This window comes from Furipterus horrens, unplaced genomic scaffold, assembly GCF_987537825.1.
Source record: "Furipterus horrens unplaced genomic scaffold, mFurHor1.1.pri manual_scaffold_6, whole genome shotgun sequence".
Classification (NCBI taxonomy): Eukaryota; Metazoa; Chordata; class Mammalia; order Chiroptera; family Furipteridae; genus Furipterus; species Furipterus horrens.
The window spans coordinates 109,315,956-109,335,838 of record NW_028327176.1 but is presented as its reverse complement, the minus strand read 5'-3'; the positions used below and the strand labels follow the sequence as shown (position 1 = coordinate 109,335,838).

General features: G+C 38.1%; 1 protein-coding gene across 1 annotated transcript in view; it reads right to left on the bottom strand.

The window, feature by feature from the left end:
• Positions 1-19,883, bottom strand: part of PRIM2 (DNA primase subunit 2) — a 316,163-nt gene that overhangs the window by 113,438 nt on the left and 182,842 nt on the right. The window contains exon 8 of the mRNA XM_090280494.1: positions 13,899-13,966. Coding sequence (XP_090136620.1) covers positions 13,899-13,966 — 68 coding nt within the window. The remainder of the gene's footprint in view (positions 1-13,898; positions 13,967-19,883) is intronic.

Sequence of the window (19,883 nt, the reverse complement as noted above, 5' to 3'; positions counted from 1 at the left end):
ATAATAGGAAAAGCTTTCTTAGAGACCACATTTCTGATACAGAAATCTTTGACAGCTCATTCTTTACAGGAATAAATAGAAGTGTGTACATATTAACCAAATGTACTGCATTAGGAAAAAAGTCACAAAAATAGTCTGTAATAATACCAACTGAATGAAGATGCTTTCATTATTGTAAATGACTTTAAATTAAAAGTCGATATAAACATCTGCTTACCAATTCAGGATGCATTACAAGTCAATCCATGTGATACAGTCCAAGTATTTACTACAGGCAATACGTTCTTTGCTAGCTTGTTTTATCCTTTATTTACACTTCATTGTAGGGCTAAAGTGTGGTAATAAGACTAGAAAAAAAAGTATAACATACATATTTTTGAAATTATTGTTTAAGAAAAACATTAAATGAGAGGAACTATTAAAGTGATTTATTATATGCTGTCCCCATTCACTTCGTATCTTGAGGTGGAGGCGTGAGGAGGAAGATACCACTCTGGGGAATGGGGCCTTATTTTTAAGAGAAAAAAATCTCAATCACACAACTAAAGTTACCATATGCAAGTTCTCCTCTCTAGTCCCACCTGTTTATACCCTGCATTTGTGACACAATAAATAAAAATAATAATCTTTAACATACACCCTTGATAGTCTAATATTATTTTGTAAATATTATCCCATGGGTATCATCAAGGTAGCAAATATATTTATGTACAATAAACTTCTACAGTCACAGGAACATATCCCAAGACCTTCATATATCTCCAAATTAAAAAATCAGTACATTACATATAATTCATCCTAGAAAACATAGCGATATATGAGAATGACTATAAAGTCACATTGAGATGTAGATTCGTTAGATGACATATCTATTGATATGTGACTTGGTGAAAGCAGAAACAATGTCTACACAAATTCTCTCTGGCACTTTAGAACTTAACATTTGGGCTTAAGTCTAAGCAAGTTTATTTCTTCCAATAGAGAAGTTCTTGGTATCAATGTTCAAAAATAGTAAAGGCTTATAAAATAATCCATTCATCTCTTCTGAGGGAAGTGTAGTGTTTTTCATTTGAAAAATCAGGTTTTAACGTGACTTACTGAGGGGTCATCACAAAACATTAAAATAGGGATAATGATAAATGACCTTCTACTGCCCTCGCTTCACCCTGGCTGGTTTGGCTCAGTGGATTGAGCGTCGGCCTGCGAGCTAAGTGTCGCTGGTTCGATCTTCCAGTCAGGGCACATCAGAGAAGGAAAACTCTGACTCCAAAAATCCTCCGCTGCCTTGCGGCATACCTCTTCAGGGGAAAGGCTAAGGGAGTAAACCCCGACAGAAAATCCGGAGCCGGAGTCCCTAAGGCGGTTTGACGTTGTAGTCAACACCGGCAACTCCTGCGGCGCACCTGAAGTCAAGCTGTATCGACTCCGTCTTTCCCTTGGATCCTTCAGCTGCGAAGAGAGGGGGGGTCTGCTGCATGGGCAACAGCAGACCCTCCATATCACCCTGCCCAGGCTCTGTAGCTTCAGTGTCATCGCAAGATGTCGATTCAACACGGGAGGAGACAGATACCGTGTCACTCCCGAGTCGGACTACACAGCCATTCTCAGCGGTGCAGATAGACTCTTAAGAAGCTACACCATCGTCTCTCGAGGCTCTGTAGCTTCAGCTTCACTGGAGAGGACACTCCAGCGTCATCGCAAGATGTCGATTCAACACGGGAGGAGACAGATACCGTGTCACTCCCGAGTCGGACTGCACAACCATTCTCGGCGGTGCAGATAGACTCTTAAGAAGCTACACCATCGTCTCTCGAGACGGACGGCTGCCGACGACGACTGCCCTCGCTGGGTTTTTCTGAATATGAACTAAAAAGCCATGTTGGAAAGTACTTTATAAACTCTTGCCAGTTTGATTCCTTGATCCCATCTCCTCCTACCGCTTCTAGAAACTTCCCCCTTCATTTATTTCATCTTACTCTCATAGACATCATTTTCCCATTAATCCATAAATATGCTCATCTTTCCAACCTTAAGGAAAAATAAAAATAACACAGTTCTTCAACCATGAAGTTCACTGAAAGAGGATCTAGTCCTCTCACCTTCTTCGCTCTACCAAGAGTGGTTTATACTCCCTGTATTTCCACAGCCTCAATTCACATTTAGTCTTTGACTCCTCACAGAAATCAGACTTGTATCTGTACCATCACAATGTTGCGGCTAAGCAACATGTGCCTAATCCAACTGACATTATGTAGTTCTGACCTGACTTTCCTATGGAATTTGAATGTGTTTACCTTTCCTTTTTAAAATTTTCCCTTAGTATCCTTGATACCTGATACCACTATCCCTTGCTGTATTCCCATTTCATTCACAATTCCTCCCTGGTATTTTTACTGGTTTCTCTTTTAACTCATCTCCTTCCTCCATTGCTGCCCATCACAAGTCACTTAAAACACTGATGTTCTATGGGTTCTATTCCGGGACATTTCCCCTTTTCTTGTCACTCCCTACTCTTTCCCTGAGTGATCTCAACCATTCCCCTGATTTTAACCACCATGCCTACAATAATGATTAGCAAATGTGTCTCTCTGGTGCACCCATTAGTCTTAAACTGTGGTTTATATTCAGCTATTTACTAAACACGCCCCCCCCCCCAATATACTCCAACTAAGCATTCCTCCCAATATATTCCTCAGGCATCTCAAGTTTAAAATATCCAAAACTACTAAATTTATAATCTCGGCAATCACGTTCATTTCCTAATCTCCTTGTCTTCCTTTATTCTCCTTCACAGTTAATGAAACAGCATCATCCAAGTAAAATTAAAATTCAGTCCAACCTGAGTACCCACTGTGAGCCACTCCAGTGCTAGGGAGCACGGAATCCAGAAGAAGTAAGAGCCCCATTACTTAAGGAAATAATTCAGTCAGGGACATAGTTCAATTACCAGAGTTAAGGACTTTGTGCTTAATTCTTAATAGAAAGGTTTACAAATTTTGTAACATGTTTAAGTGCCTCTCTATCAAATGAAATCAAAACTGTAAATTCCTGAGATCCAAGATGGTGGAGGAGTAAGTGGAAGCTACACTAACCTCCTCCCAGGACCAATCTGGAATTACAACTTAAATTGTGGAGAAACCATCTGGAATAACCAATTGAACACTAGCTGAAGAGAAGTCTTATAACCACGGAGAGACAGAAAAAGCAGTTTCATCGCAACGTGACTGGGAGAAAGTGCAGAGACACGAAAGGGTGGCTGGGCTCCTACGGGTGGCAGCTGAAAGGCCTGAGGAACAGCTCATCAGCCGGGGGTCCCCCGTGAGAAGGGTGGGGTCTAAATCTCCAGCTGGGCTTCCCTACCAACAGCAACAGAGCAGAAAGTAAAAATAGCATCCAGCTGTGAAACGTGAAAAGCCCCAGGGTTTTTCACTAGCCTAAAAGAAACACTTGGAGACAAACAGTTCTTAAATGGATCCTGTATGAAAATATTTTGGCACCCACTTACCCTGGGCTCAAGCATAGGGAGGGCAGAGAGGACTAGAGAAGCTTGGGGAGAATTTCGGGCGGTGGCTTTAAGAAGAGAACTGAGGGAGCAGCCAACCGGGTCCCCGTGCTGACTCATTCCCCATATAGCAGGCTACCATTCCCCTCCAAGTGGCATCAGCCTGAGGGGAAGCAAAAGCCCCACCTGCAGGAATTAACAGGAATTAATCTGCCCCACCCTAAGAGCTTAAACCTGACTGCTGATCAGAGATTGAATAGAATAATAACTAAAGGGGAGAAACAAAGGCAATAGATCTCTGAGAGTCTCCAACAGGCTGGCTAGGCCCAGACTGGTACACAACCTGACACCACGAGGGGCAGATCCAGGAAGTGCAGATCAATATAAGAGGCAGAAACAAACAAGAAGAGTCACGAAAAATGGGGAGACGGGGAAATAAGCCCCCATCGAAAGGAAAGGAGGAATCCCTAGAAAGAGTACTAAATGAAATAGAGGAAAGTAAACTATCAGAGATGGAATTCAAAATATGGATTATAGGGAAGCTCAATGAGCTCAGCAAGCTCAAAGAAAACTACAAAGAACTCCAGGGGAACTACAAGGAACTCCAGGGACACTACAAGGAACTTACTGAGAATTACACCGGCATGAAAAGGCCATAGAAGCTATCAATAACAGCCAGGAGGAAATGAAGAATATGATTTCTGAATTGAAGAACACAGTAGAAGGAATCAAAAACAGGTTAGAGGAAGTAGAAGATTGGATCAATGAGCTAGAGAACAACGTGAAAAAAATTCCCAGACAGTGCAACAAAATGAAAAAATACTGAAAAAGAATGAAGAGGTTATAAGAGAGCTGCAGGACAACATGAAGCGTAATAATATCCATATCATAGGAATACCAGAAGGAAAGAGGAGGCGTAAGGGATAGAAAACCTGTTTGAAAAAGTAATGACAGAAAACTTCCCTAAGTTGATGACAAAAAAAGTCATACAAGTCCAGGAAGCACAGAGGGTCCCAATGAAGATGAACCCAAACAGGCCCACTCCAAGACACATCATAATTAAAATGGCAAAACTCAAAAACAAAGAGAGAATCCTAAAAGCAGCAAGAGAGAAACAGTTAATAACATAAAAGGGAGCTCCGATAGGCTATCATCATATTTCTCGACAGAAGCACTACAAGCCAGAAGGGAATGGCAAAAAAATATTCCAAGCAATGAAAAACAAAGGCCTACAACCAAGACTACTCTATCCAGCAAGCTTTTATTTCAAAATGGAAGGTGAAATAAGGAGTTTCCCAGACATAAGAAGGCTAAAAGAATATACCTTCACCAAACCAGCATTATAAGAGATATTAAAGGGTCTGCTTTAAGAAGACGAAAAAACAGAGAGAGGTAGAGAGGAACACAGGTACAAAGGGGACAAATGACAATGAATAAGTACCCATTGATAATAACCTTTAATGTAAATGTATTAAATGCACCAATCAAAAGACATAGGGTAGCTGAATGGCTTAGAAAGCATGACCCACACATTTGCTGTCTACAAGAGACCCACCTCAGAAAAGATCTACACAGACTGAAAGTGAAGAGATGGAAAAAATATTTCAAACAAATAGACATGAAAAAAAAGCTGGGGTAGCAATACTTAATATCAGAAAAAACAGATTTCACAGCAAAGGCCATAAAAAGAGACAAAGAAGGACATTACATAATACTTAAGGGAAAAACCCATCAACAAGATATAACCCCTGTAAACATATATGCACACAATACAGGAGCACCCAAATATGTAAGGAAATTTTTGAAAGACTTCAGGAAGGATATAGACAGCAACACACTCATAGTAGGGAACTTTAACACTCCACTGTCAACAATAAACAGATCTTCGAAGCAAAGAAACACTAAGGATATTGAGGAATTGAACAACACTCTAGATCAAATGGACTTAGTTGATATATATAGAACTTTTCACCACAAAGAAGCAAAATATACATTCTTTTCAAGTGCGCATGGAACATTCTCAAAGATAGACCACATGGTAGGACACAAAACAAGCCTCAACAAATTCAAGAAAATTGAAATTATATCAAGCATCTTCTCAGATCACAATGACTTGACACTGGAAATCAACCTCAAGAAAAAAACTCAGAAACATTCAGACTCATGGAGAATGAATAACATGCTATTAAATAATGAATGGGTTGACAATGACATCAAGGAAGAAATCAAGAAGTTTCTGGAAACAAATGATAATGAACACACGACAACCAAAAACCCACGGGATACAGCAAAAACAGCCCTGAGAGGAAAGTTCATAGCAAAACAGGCCTACCTAAAAAGGATAGAAGAATCTCTAATAAAAAATCTAACCCTACAGTTATGAGAACTAGAGAAACAACAAACAAAGCCCAGAGGGAGTAGAAGGAAGGAAATTATCAAGATCAGAGCAGAATTACAGACTAAACAAACAATCCAAAAGATCAATAAAACCAGGAGCTGGTTCTCTGAAAAGATAAACAAAATTGACAAGCCTTTAACCAGGCTCATCAAGAAAAAAAGAGAGAGGACCCAAATAAATAAAATCAGAAGTGAAAGAGGAGAAATCGCAACCGATACCACAGAAATACAAAGGATTGTAAGAAATTACTACGAACAACTGTATCACAAGAAATTTGACAACCTAGATGAAATGCACTAATTTCTGGAAACATATAATCTTCCAAAACTGATCAAGAAGTAGTAGAAAGCCTGAACAGACCAATAACACCTAATGAAATTGAAGCAGTAATGAAAAAACTCCTGGCACACAAAAGCCCTGGACCGGATGGCTTCACAGGCAAATTTTACAAAACATTTAGAGAAGAACTAACTACTATCCTCTCAAACTATTTCAAAAATCCAAGATGATGGAAGACTCCCAAACACTCTCTATGAAGCCAGTATTACTCTAATTCCAAAACCAGGTCAAAACACAACAAAGAAAGAAAACTACAGGCCAATATCACTGATGAACATAGATGCTAAAATCCTCAAAAAATATTGGCAAACCGGATCCAGCAACACATTAGAAAGATCATACACCATAATCAAGTGGGATTCATCCCAGAGATGGAAGGTGGTTTAATATTTGCAAATCAATAAACATAATACACCACATAAACAAAATGAAAGACAAAAACCACATGATCATATCAATAGATGCAGAAAAAGAATTTGATAAAGTACAACACCCATTTATGATGAAAACACTCAGCAAAATGGGAATAGAGGAAGCATACCTTAACATAATTAAGGTCATATACGAGAAACCGGAAGCCAACATCATACTCAATGGGCAAAAAATGAAAGCATGCCCCCTTAGATCAGGAACAAGACAAGGATGTCCATTCTCTCCACTCCTATTCAACATAGTCTTGGGAAGTTCTAGCCACAGCAATCAGACAAGAAATAGATATAAAAGGCATCCAAACTGGAAAAGAGGAAGTGAAACTGTCATTATTTGCAGATGACATGATAGTATACACAGAAAACCCTATAGACTCCATGAAAAAACTACTTGACCTAATAAGTGAATTTGGCAAAATAGCAGGGTACAAAGTCAATATTCAGAAATCAAAGGCTTTTCTGTATACCAACAATTAAATATCACAGATAGAAACTAGAAAAAAATCCCATTTACTATAGCAACAAGAAAAATAAAGTACCTAGGAATAAACTTAACCAAGGAGGTAAAAGATCTGTACTTGGAAAACTACATAACACTGAAGAAAGAAATTAAGGAAGTTACAAAATAAATGGAAGCATATACCATGTTCATGAATGCGAAGAATCAACATCATTAAAATGTCTATATTATCCAAAGTAATTTATAGGTTCAATCTAATCCCTATTAAAATACCAACAACATATTTCACAGACCTAGAACAAATACTTCAAAAATTTATATGGGACCAAAAAAGACCCCGGATAGCCAAAGCAAATTTGAGGAAGATGAACACAGTAGGAGGAATCACAATCCTGATACCAAACCATACTACAAGGCCATGGTAATCAGAACAGTCTGGCACTGGCATAAGAACAGACATACATATCAATGGAACAGAACAGAGAGCCCAGAAATAAACCCAAGTCACCAAGGTCGACTAATATTTGACAAAGAGGGAAGGAAGATAAAATGGAGTGAAAAGAGCCTCTTCAACAAATGGTGTTGGGAGAACTGGACAGGGACATGCAAAAAAATGAAACTAGACCACCAACTTACACCATACACCAGAATAAACTTAAGATGGATGAAAGACTTAAATGTAAGCCATGACACCATAAGAGTCCTAGAGGAAAACATAGACATGAAAATTTCAGATATACCACGTAGCAATATTTTTACTGATATATCTCCTAAGGCAAGGGTAGAATAAACAAAAGGGCCTACATCAAACTGAAGAGTTTCTGCTCAGCAAAAGAAAACATCAGCAAGATGAAAAGGGAACCAACCATATGGGAAAATATATTTGCCAATGATATCTCAAACAAGGGATTGATCTCCAAAATATATAAAGAACTTAATACGACTCAACACCAATAAGACAGACAATCCAATTAAAAAATGGAAAGAGGACCTGAACAAACACTTCTCCAAAGAGGACATACAGAAGGTCCATAGGCATGTGAAAGAATGCTCAACATCACTAGCCATCAGAGAGATGCAAATAAAAACCACAATGAGATACCACCTCACACCAGTCAGAATGGCCATCATCAACAAATCAACAAACAACATGTACTGGCGAGGATGCAGAGAAAAGGGAATCCTAGTGCACTGCTGGAGGGAATGCAGACTGGTGCAGCCAGTATGGAAAACAGTTTGGAATTTCCTCAAAAAACTAAAAATGGAACTGTCTTTTGGTCCAGTGATCCCACTGCTTGAATTATATCCTAAGCATCCTGAAACCCCAATTCAAAAGAACCTATGCACCCCTATATTCATAGCAGCACTATTTACAATAGCCAAGTGCTGGAAACAACCTAAGTGACCATCTGTAGATGAGTGGATCAAAAAACTGTGGTACATTTACACAATGGAGTATTATGCAGCAGAGAGAAAGAAGGAACTTCTACCATTTGCGACAACATGGATGGAACTAGAGAGAATTATGCTTAGCAAAATAAGCCTGGCAATGAAAGACAAATACCATATGATATCACCTGATACAGGAAACTAATGAACAACACAAACAAATGAGCAAAATTGAACCAGAGGCATGTAAACAAGGAGTAGACTAACAGTGACAAGGGGGCAGGGAGGAAGGAGAGAAGCGCGGTAAGAAGGGGAGGGGAAGGGTCTAATCAAAGAACATGTATAAAGGACCCATGGACATGGACAACTCGGTGGGGATTGACTGTGGGAGAAGGGGTGAGCAGGGTACGGGGAAGCAATAGGGGAAAAAGTGAGACAATTGTAATAGAAAAACAAACAAACAAAAATTTTTAGTGGGGGGAAAAAAATGAAAGCAAAATAAATTAATAAATAAGTCAGCAAATCCTCCCTACCCCCCCCAAAAAAAACCTCACATGTAGGAAAGTGAACAAAATAACGTTTAAAGTATGGAAATGCAATTTTAGTGAATATTAAAAGGACAAGGATTTTCCTTCACACTGTATTTTTTTCTCCCTACCTGATCCCTCCAGAATTTGGCATTCTGAAGAAGTAAGTAATGACATAAGGTTCTTTGCATAAAACTAATAAGACCAGTTGTTAGTAGAGGTTTTGTTGACCATGACTCTGACTGGAATGTCATCCCTAAAGGAGACATGCTTGGGCTCTGGTTGTTACCAAAAAGCCCTGAGGAACTGGCATTGACTGTCGAAGGTAATAAAAGCCCATGAGAAAAAAGGCCTGGTACCTTGGTTGGCTGTGTGGTTCACGCCAATCTTTCCAGGGAAGGAATAAAGGTTGCTTTCCTGAAAGATGGCTAGAAGGGACCTTAAGGCACAATGGAAAACCTGAAGAACTTGGAAAAGAGAGGTGTTTACAGGCAAGGCTGAATGTCAGGTATGGGCTTCAGCTTCTGTGCCCTAAAGGGCAGACTGAGGTCACCCTAAAGGTTCCTTGTGTAAATTCCAGGAAATCTGTCATAAAGATCATATGTGATCATTTGCTGCTCTTGTTGTGTTAATGCATACACACAGGATAAATTAAAACTGGACTTAATGCAGTCCCTCTAATGACAGGAGGGTAATCTGAAGGAGAAAAATCATGATTCAAGGAAAATCACAATGCACAGTGGTAGACTATAAAGTAGTGAAGCTAATTGTCTTTAAAGTTTATTTTCATTTGAAAGTTAAACTAGGTCTGTGACATCATCGAAGATGCTTAATTTACAGGCAAGAAGAATGTCAAATGCCTTGCAACTGGATGTCTTTCCAATAAGACAATCTTACAGATTTAGAGACTGGTTTGTGGGTTATGTTGCATAAATTAACATGTGTTTTTTGTCTTCAAAAGGCATAAGCCTAGGATCTCATTACCTGAGTGATTGTCTGTACGTATAGGCCTCACTTAATCCTTTCTGCATCGCTGCCTCCTGAGACTCAGCAGTTTGGCTGAACTAAGTGACTGGGTTGGTGAAGTATCGGGTGCTGTGTGGGCTTCACTTTAAAACTGGTTTCTCTTTTCTATCCTAATGGCTTCGACAGAAAGGGCCTAGAGGTCTGAGGGAGGAGGGAAGGAAGGACCTAAAATATTCCCCTCAGCCCAAACTAAGTATAGTGGGCAAAAGGGTTTTGGTCAGGTGTGACGTGCCTTGCACACCTTCCTCCAAAGAAACCTCTTTTTTTTTCCTAATGTGGAACACTGAAAAATTAATCCCTGCCTTTGTCATCTAGTAGTTATGGATTGAAGGATGCCTTTTAATCCTGTTGCCAAATCTGTTGCCCCCAGAATACAACAAGGATGCCAGCCTGTTAAACCAAGCATGCCATTGTCCGGGGACAACCAACCCACATGGAGTCTGCAAGCTCCTTCGGCATGTGGGAAGGCCACCCTCCCCTCCACACCCCCACTCTTATTAGGGATTTCTGGACCCAAGGGTACATGTCCAGTTTGAAGCAGCTAGAGGAGCATGAGACCTTCGCCCATTGTCCTTTATAAGATTATAAAGGGTCTTAAGTCTGAGAAGGGGGAATTGTTACAGAGTGGGGCTCCCCCCAAAAATTAATTAATTATTTTTTTAAAAAACTGTAAAGTCCTTGAGAACAGAAACTAGGTCTGGTTTTAAAATCCAACCACATAATTGTCATACCAATGCTCTTCGAGCAGTTAAGTCCTGGAAAATGTTTTGAGAATTTCTCTGTATCACTACTTCAATTTTTCCAAGTATTTATATCATTATCCCGATTTAGTTTTATTGACAAATTTAATTAAAATGATATTCATCATTCCACTTTGATCAGCAGAGCACTAAAATTGATCTAATAATGATTTCAGTTTCAACCTCCTAATGTCCATGTCCTCTGGGTAACATGTAAACTACGTAGTTCATGCAAATCAATGATGATTATTTTTCCTAACATGATTATCATTAGTCTCTTAAACAAGTAGTATGCATTTCCTATTCTGACCAAAGCAAAAGAAAGGTAAAAGAAAAACATTGCATTCAGACAGCCAAAAGAGAATTCAATATGATTGAAAGCCATATCACAAGGTTACTTTGTACAACAGGAAGTGTCAAACTATGCACATCAACTGCCACCCTACATACAGATGTAGCTGACATGGTAATAAAATGAGAAACCATTTGGTTTAATAATAACAAAAAAGCAACACCAGTTGGTGCATATTACGTGTAGCATCTAGCCCTGGTTGCCTAGCAACCAGTCGGGAATGAACTGCACAGAGAATGAAAGCCCTAAATGAATGTACAGCTTCTGCAAGTTTCAAGGACTCGAAGAGACATGGCAGTAGTTAATCTAAATTCTAGTTGACAATTACCATACTGAGGTGGAGGAAGGAAAATCCATCATTATCGCACAGAATTAAGCATTAACTAGAGGTGTGATTTGGCCATTTAAGTTTATATCTTCTATACCAGTGGTTTTATAGGAAACATTGTCACAATATGATTTATTAATTATAAAAACTAAGCATAAGTAAAAACAAAATATTAATGTTATAATACATATTCATTCGCTCAACAAAACACATAACGAATACCTATCATGAGCCAGATACTGTCCCAGCCCCTGGAGAGACAAATATGAAAGTCACTTCACAAGCTCTCAAGCAGCTCATGCTATAATGGAGTAATCAGAAAAGTAAACAGATGGTTACAACATCATAAGTTCTGTAATACAGAAGTAGCTACAGGGTATTATGGAAACACATACCAAAAATATCAGATTCTGATTGAGGGGAGGGGGGGTGGGAACTAAATGGGGACACAAGCTAAGTCTTAAAGGACAAGCAAAATTTTTTAGTCAAGCTATAAAAGTGGCAAAAGGGGAGAAGAGCATTCCAGGCAAAGGAAAAATATTTACAAGGGCATGGAGGTGAGTAAGAGCATGCTGTATCAGAGCAACTTCAAGGCCTTTGGTGGCACTGGAAGTTAGAGTACCAGAACTAAAAGAAGGTATAAGCCAGGCTTCTTCCACAGAACCTGTACGTGAGGCTAAGAACTTCAGACTTCATGCAAAACAAAACCAAGGGGACAGAATGGTTTTAGGCCAAAGAATAATATAACTCTGGCAATTACATAAAATATTTTAGAGAGGACAAAGTTGGTATCAATAACAGATAAGAGGCTACTATAGTTAAGATAGGTACTCTGAATATAAAAGTATCAACAGATTAGAACAAGCAAAGGGAGGAGGGCTTGGGGAAGTGAGTCAGGCATGATTCACTAACAGAATGTTCTAGGAAACTGAACAACTAGGTATATCTATGAGACTCATTCCTGATGAAATGCTAGTCTGATGCTCCACCCCCCAACAAAACAATTACACAGAGTTAAAAAGTATTTGTCTGGAAGGAAAAGTTACTAGAGAGAAAGGTAAGAGAGGGGAAAAAGGGAGAAAGGGAAGGAGAAAAGGAGAAAAAAGAAAGCATACTACAAGATACTAGAAATTAATATCTATCCAAGTTTATGAATGAAAAGTGATATTCTCATTTTTAAAAAAAAAAATTAAACCATAAAGGAAACCACTATTGGTGCTTGGCTACATAAAACTTGAAAATGTAGGTATGTTGGATAATGCAACATAATCAAAACCTTTCAGAAAAAAATGTTTGTAACAAATACAATGAAGAGTTATTATCTTTTATTTCTATTTACTTAAGATCAAATAAAATCAGGAGATGCTATCAATAAACTGGCAAAGACACACATAGTTAATCCCATCCCACAATAAAAATGGATAATAAAATGTTTAAAAATCATTCTAATTAATAAATGAAATGTACATGATCACAACAGTAGCTCTATGATTAACTATTAAATTAGCAACTGTTTTGGCTGCCACAGCTTGTTTACAGTATGGTAACATGGGCAATCTTGTACAACATGAAAATATAAGTAGAATATGATTTTTTGAAAAAAAATATACTTAAATCTTTGAAATGGTTCACACACTTTGACAAAGTCATTCTACTTCTGAAAATCTATGCTAAATAAATAGTCAAAAACACAGATAAAGGTATAATATGGCATTTTTTTATACTAGTGAAAAGAATTGGAAATGTCTAAATGCCCTCCAAAGGGAGATAAATACACTACAGTATATCTATATTAGAAAACATCAAATAGTCACAAAAGATTATGTTTTTGGAGAGATTCTAATAGCAAAAAGTCTTACAATCTTTATTTTAAAAGGAAAAAATAGCATATTATATAAAAGTGTGATTTCAACACTGGGTTTTAAAACATTATAAAGAGAAGAAGTATTCTCGGTAGTGATAATGGGTTGTTCCTTTTACTTTCCCGTTTTTTCTACGTTTGTTTGGTTTTTTAAATGAGGATAATTACTGTTGTATTTGGAAAACAAATCCCACATTTCTTTTATCTCCCATAAAACACATGGGAGTCCCAAAGTGTGCCTTGGCCTTGTATTTAAGTAAGTAGCTCATTCCTTTGTGATCTTCCTTTCGCCAGTCAACTCTACTCATTTAAACTTAAACTTATCAACTAGTTCTACACACTTTTATTGAATTAAAAGTTTTCTATAGTACCCCAAAATTAAGGGTAACAAGTGTGTTGTATTAAGAACTTCAACTTAAGTCAGTGAATTAAAGCAAGGAAAAAAACAACCAAGCTTTTAGTAGAAAGGGTTCTCACCACTTTCCTATACTTGACTCACTATCATGCACTCCCTTTATAAGCATAACAAGGCTGTGCCTTCCCATTACCTGAGGCGGTTCAGCAGAGGCTGAAGTCTCTCATCCGACTGCACGGCAGGCAAGGACCTGGCTGTTAACTAAAAGCAAAGAATAGGGTTAGTAAACACAGCAAAGGCCAGATATGAACACGTCTGAACACCAAATGCAAAATGGGGATAAGGGAGCAGAGGGAGAGGAAGCACTTAACATGTAAGGACATTTTTCTTTTTTAATCAAAGAATTGCATAGAAAGCTGATATGTTACATAATTAAAGCTAACTATATGGTCCTAAGTTTGTAGGGTATGTCATTGAGTTTACAAATAGAGAAAAAAGCAAGACAAAGTCTACCATCTGAGCTCTTGAAAAAGCCTCTAGTCATGAAAACATTATCTGTGTAAATAAAAATAGAAAAACTTCTAAATGTATAACAACCAATCTTGTAGCACCGAACCCTGGAATGATGAACACTGGAGAGAGGAACATTCATTTATAACTAAGCCACTGTGAAATTGGTTACATGCAAAAGCACACACACACACACACACACACTAACATGCACACCCCCATTTTGACAACCACATGACTATAAGTAATTAAGAATGTCTTTTAAACATACAAAAGGTATTTAATATTGAAATATTATGTCAAATTGACCTAGAAAAAAATATATAAGCGCCAAAGCCTTATTCCTTAAATAGTATGCATGAGGTTCACAGTAGATTCATGGAAATGCGATCCTCTGATAGACTTTATTGCAGAAATATAAAGTATATCTCTATGTATATCTATTTTTCTATCTGTTCTTTAAAAAGTCCTCTTGTGCTATAAGAAGGTCAACCAAAGGAATTAAAAACATTCATCTCAAGTAATTAGATAGCTTGAAGTATCCTTATTAAAATACCAAAACAAAAATAAAAGATAAATTTCTTCTGGATTCTGTTATGTCAAAATAGTTCTTATATGCTACTAACAAATCATTTGACAATTCCCAAAGAGAACTCTCCTTAAGATAAACAACAAACTGAAAGATAGCCTTTGATTTTATATAGGGTGTCTGTCTTCTCTGTTTCATATATTAATTAAAAGTTTTCTAAAACAGACATCTAATTCACCAAACCTAATTATCAGTATTATGCAAATAAAACAAAGCCACCCCCTGTAAAACATCTAATAAATACTACATATGTGAAAAAATGTTAACCAAAATGCCACATATGAAGTCATTGTTATTAAATCATATCTAATAATAATAATAATGGAGAAATATTCCCAATTTTATGCAAGTCAGCAGAGTTATAGACTAAAATACAATGAAGTGAGACAGTCTACTGTGATTTTAGTACAACCAAAACTTTCAATATCCCTAAGAAATTTTAACTCTAGTATTTCATGTTATCAATGTTTTACAAACAAAACACTTTAATACACTCTATATCTGCTAATGTCAAATCCCTTTACAAAATGCCATTTTCGTTGTTTAAGAGATTTTATGTCTCCAAACTAAAGTTATGCTCCAAAAATATTTAAATAATATATCTAGATATTTCAAAGGTCAATTTTCTGAAAAAAAGATGGAGCAGACTGGATTTTTCAGTTATTTCTGTCAATCTATATAGCACACTTTCTCATCAAACCATCTTTTCTAAACAAAACCAAATGAATTAAAAACACCTTAGTAACAGCAAACTAGTTTTAAATGTCTATTCATTTCCCCATTTCCCCAACTCCTATCTTAATCTCAGCCTTCATATCCTTTTTCCTAAACTGTTAATACATCTCCATTTCCCTGTTGTTCCTGCCTCCATCCTTGCCGCTTCCCTAATTTTTTCTCCTCAACCAAGGCCAGATTGAAATTTTCAAAATGCAAGTTAACCACTCCCCTAATTAAAACCATATAACTCATGAACATGGACAACAGTGTGGTGATTGCAGGGGGTGAGGGAGAAGAGGGTATAAGGGTACTAAACTGTGGGTCAATGCTCTGAGTAAAATTATTTCAAGAAAGATTTTGAGTTTTGCAAAAGTGTTGTTCTACTTTCAAAACAGTATTTTCAAAAAGAGCACATATCTCTCCATGTTAGGGAGATGAGGTAATAAAGCTAGTATTCCACAGCTCTTAGAGGCAAAGCCATCAGCAGACCTTTTGCTGACAGGTTTAACCATCGTTTGAGAGGCTGCTGGCTCCATCATTTCTTCCAAAATCTCTTTCTGAGCCCGAGGAGTTACTACTCTGTCCACTGGACAATGAGGGGCAGTGCATCCCTTGCACTTGCAACATAATAGATGTTTGATAAATATTTATTAAATGTGTGACAAATCCAAAAACTTGCAACTGTGTCATTCTTATTCACTGAAGAAAACAAAAGTTTATCTACATTTCATAAAGTGTTTCGAATTCCCGCTTTGAGCAAAACTAAATCAAAACTAAACTAAATCACAACTGTCAGCCTGCCAAGAAAGTAATACACTATTGTAAAAATTTAGGCATTAGATTTCTTCTATAATCTAAAATGAATAATTGTCTAGTTGAAATTGACTTTGGTTTCCACAAATTTTAGTTGTTTTTTCCTAAAACAGCACTGTCCTTGGCCCTGGCCGGTTAACTAAGTTGGTTAGCGTGTCATCCCAATACGCCAAGGTTGTGGTTGGATTGCTGGTGAAAGCACACATAAGAATGAACCAATGAGTGCATAAATACACAAATAAATGGAACAACAAATCAATCTCTCCCTCCTCTTCCCTTCTCTCTCTAAAAATCAATAAAAATAAATAAACAAAAAGAATGTCCTTGACAAATAAATAACCAAGAATGAAAGAGAAAGAGCTAGCACAGTTTACACCTGTGAAGCCTAAATAGGTTGTTTGAGTTAGGGTTGTTTCATGGAAACCATAATAAAGTTGACATAATTTATAGTTGAGAGGTTGGAGGTGAGCTGTTAAAATGTCCATTATTAAAAGTATATCTAGCTCACTCAATTAACTAATGCAAGGTTTGTGTTGTTTTAGACAAGCATAACAGATTATTAATTCTTAAACAAATCTCATTTTAAAGATTAGTATCATTAGTCAGTCTTGTATTCTGCCATAATAATGCATTTGCCAGCTAATGATTCTCCTTTTACCATCAATAGATTTAAAAGCACACGCGTGCGCACAAGTCTGGAAAGGTCTGGGCCAACCCTATTGTATCACTCTAGAAGAAACTGGGTTCTTCAGATCATAAGCAGCAACTTGCAGCCACTGAGATTGGGGCCCACACAGCACAGGGCACTTCCCACTGGCACTGCATGACTCAAGAGCACTGGGCAACCTGCAGTCAGCCAGGCAGAGGCCTTTGCTTCATCACCTCCCCTTATTCCTTTCACTTTTCAAAACTGGACCATGTTCTTCAACATTACAAACTCATGGACTTTGTCTTGAAGGTTCCCAAATTTTTGTACTGCAGATGCCTTCATGAGGAGGGTCGCCCCCAACGCCCTCGGCTCAGTGGAAACTCACTGCCCAGCAGTGGTCTCAGTATCGCGGATGAGAGACAATAAGTAACCCAAACACTGTATTTTGTCTGGGAGGAGGAAAGGTGGCTGGTCTCCCTAGTAGAGAAGAGCTCTGATCATGCCTTTCAAGCTCCTTTTATTGAGAAGGGTATCCAAGGGATACAGAATCAGGATACACAAATCATCAATCAATTTCAAATGCTTGGATTACTGTTAACAATCACCGATTACTGATAACAATATAAGGAACACAGTGAGCATTCTGGGTCACAGTCCACTAGGCATCCTGGCACTATGTGGACATCAGATGCAAAGCTTTTATATATCTTCCAGGTACTTGGTGTTACACAGGGTCTATAGCTAAGTTAAGAGATGAGAAAAACAGAGCAAGCTTCAAAACAGAATATTCATTCTTTAAATCCAATTCCCATGGGAACCCCCTGAATGGGCTTTCAGGTTATGCCCATCTCCAGCCTTCCTGGTCTCCTCTGCAAGGACTTCCCTAACCACCTCTGGTAAAGTAGCACCCTGTCTGCAGGTATTCTATTTTGGGTATCTCACAACATTTATCATAATCTGAAATTATTTATTAGATTGCTCATTTCTGTCTGTCTTTCTCTCCCCACAAGAATATAACCTCCATCAGGGCAGGAACCTTTTCTGTCTTGCCCACCCTCACCCTACCAGCCATGATGTGGCACACAGTAGGCACCCAATAAACACTGTAGAGTGAATAAAAGGCTTACTTCAAATATTTCCAATAGAAGTATGAGTTTTGAAAAATCTGCCCTAGATGCTGACCCTTTTGGTCTTGCATTTCTAAAGTTTTCATGAGTAAATATGACCTGTGAACTAGAGGAGCCACACATGTTTCTCTTTCCATTTCTAGCTGATGGAATATCTTATGTCCTCCCTTTAAAAGGAGAGCAAATGCTCTACCACTCACTGCTGCATCAACTACAGCTCCCTGGTTCAAAAGAAACAAGTAGCCCAAACTAACAGTCCAAAACTAAAGTTACAGACATACTATAAAAGGCACTACTGAAAAAGCAATCATGACATAGTTATTTTGTTCTAATCTATTATGTCTTTTTGCTTTTTGTGCACTTTTTTGGCCACAAAATGATAGCTACAAATAAAGCAGAAATATCAGCTAAATATATATTTTTCCAACATTACTAAAACTTTAAAACACACAAAGTTCAAAACCTTTTACAGTGAACATCCATTTAAAAAAAAAAAACTTAATCTGGCAAGACTGAAACTGCTTCAAAAATTTATAGAAAGGAAATAAGGAACAGACAGTGTAAATGTGACTGTTCAAATAAGACTTACTTGACAGATGTAAAGAAATGTGTTTTTTCATTATACAATAAGAATATTAAAGTTCTATGTTAAACAATTTCCAAGGTACTATTGCTAAATAAATGGGTTACAATTTCTGGCAGGTAGTTATTTTGAAAAGGAATCCAAAACGTTTGTCTCAAAACACCCCCACCCCAAAAGGATATAAAGTTAAGAACACTGAAATCCAACTAGCATTTAGAAGATTAATTCTAATCAAGGATGGTAAAGCCTGGATATAAAGCATGCTTGATTCGCATATCTTTTTTAAAGTAAGGCAAACACAGAAGATAATTTATTCTTAGACTTTCCACTTAAATTAGATCATCACGAAAAAAATAACTTTCAGAATTATGATCCTGCAGGTAACTACATGGGCGTTTGTTATATTATTTTACATACACCTATGTTTGAAATAGTTCAAGAAGGGAAGAGGTAAGGAGGGAGAGAGGGAAGAAAGGAGTGGGGGGGAGCTGATTGATTTTCTAGCGGTGTGAGGAATGGGTTGGAGGAGAGTGATGGCAGAGGCAGTAGCAACAGAAAGGAAGACATCAATGTGAGACACATGAAGAATGTATACTCTGCACAGCTTCATGTCTAAAACAGAAGGAGAAGTAAGAGAGGACTTCCAGTTGGGTGGACAGTTGTATTAACTTCAATACAGCAACTATAGGAAGAGGAGGTGGAGGAGAAGAAAGAAATTAGTTTTAAGCATGCTGAATTTGAGGTGCTTTTCAATATCCAAAAGGCAACTGAATAGATATGGATCTAGATAGAGCCCAGGGGAGGTTATGGAGCTACAGATTTATATTTAGGTGTTACCAGCAAATCGTCGTCGGCAGCCGTCCGTCTCGAGAGATGATGGTGTAGCTTCTTAAGAGTCTATCTGCACCGCCGAGAATGGCTGTGCAGTCCGACTCGGGAGTGACACGATATCTGTCTCCTCCCGTGTTGAATCGACATCTTGCGATGACGCTGGAGTGTCCTCTCCAGTGGAGCTGAAGCTACAGAGCCTGGGCAGGGTGATATGGAGGGTCTGCTGTTGCCCATGCAGCAGACCCCCCCTCTCTTCGCAGCTGAAGGGTCCAAGGGAAAGACGGAGTCAATACAGCTTGGCTTCAGGTGCGCCGCAGGAGTTGCCGGTGTTGACTACAACGTCAAACCGCCTTAGGGAC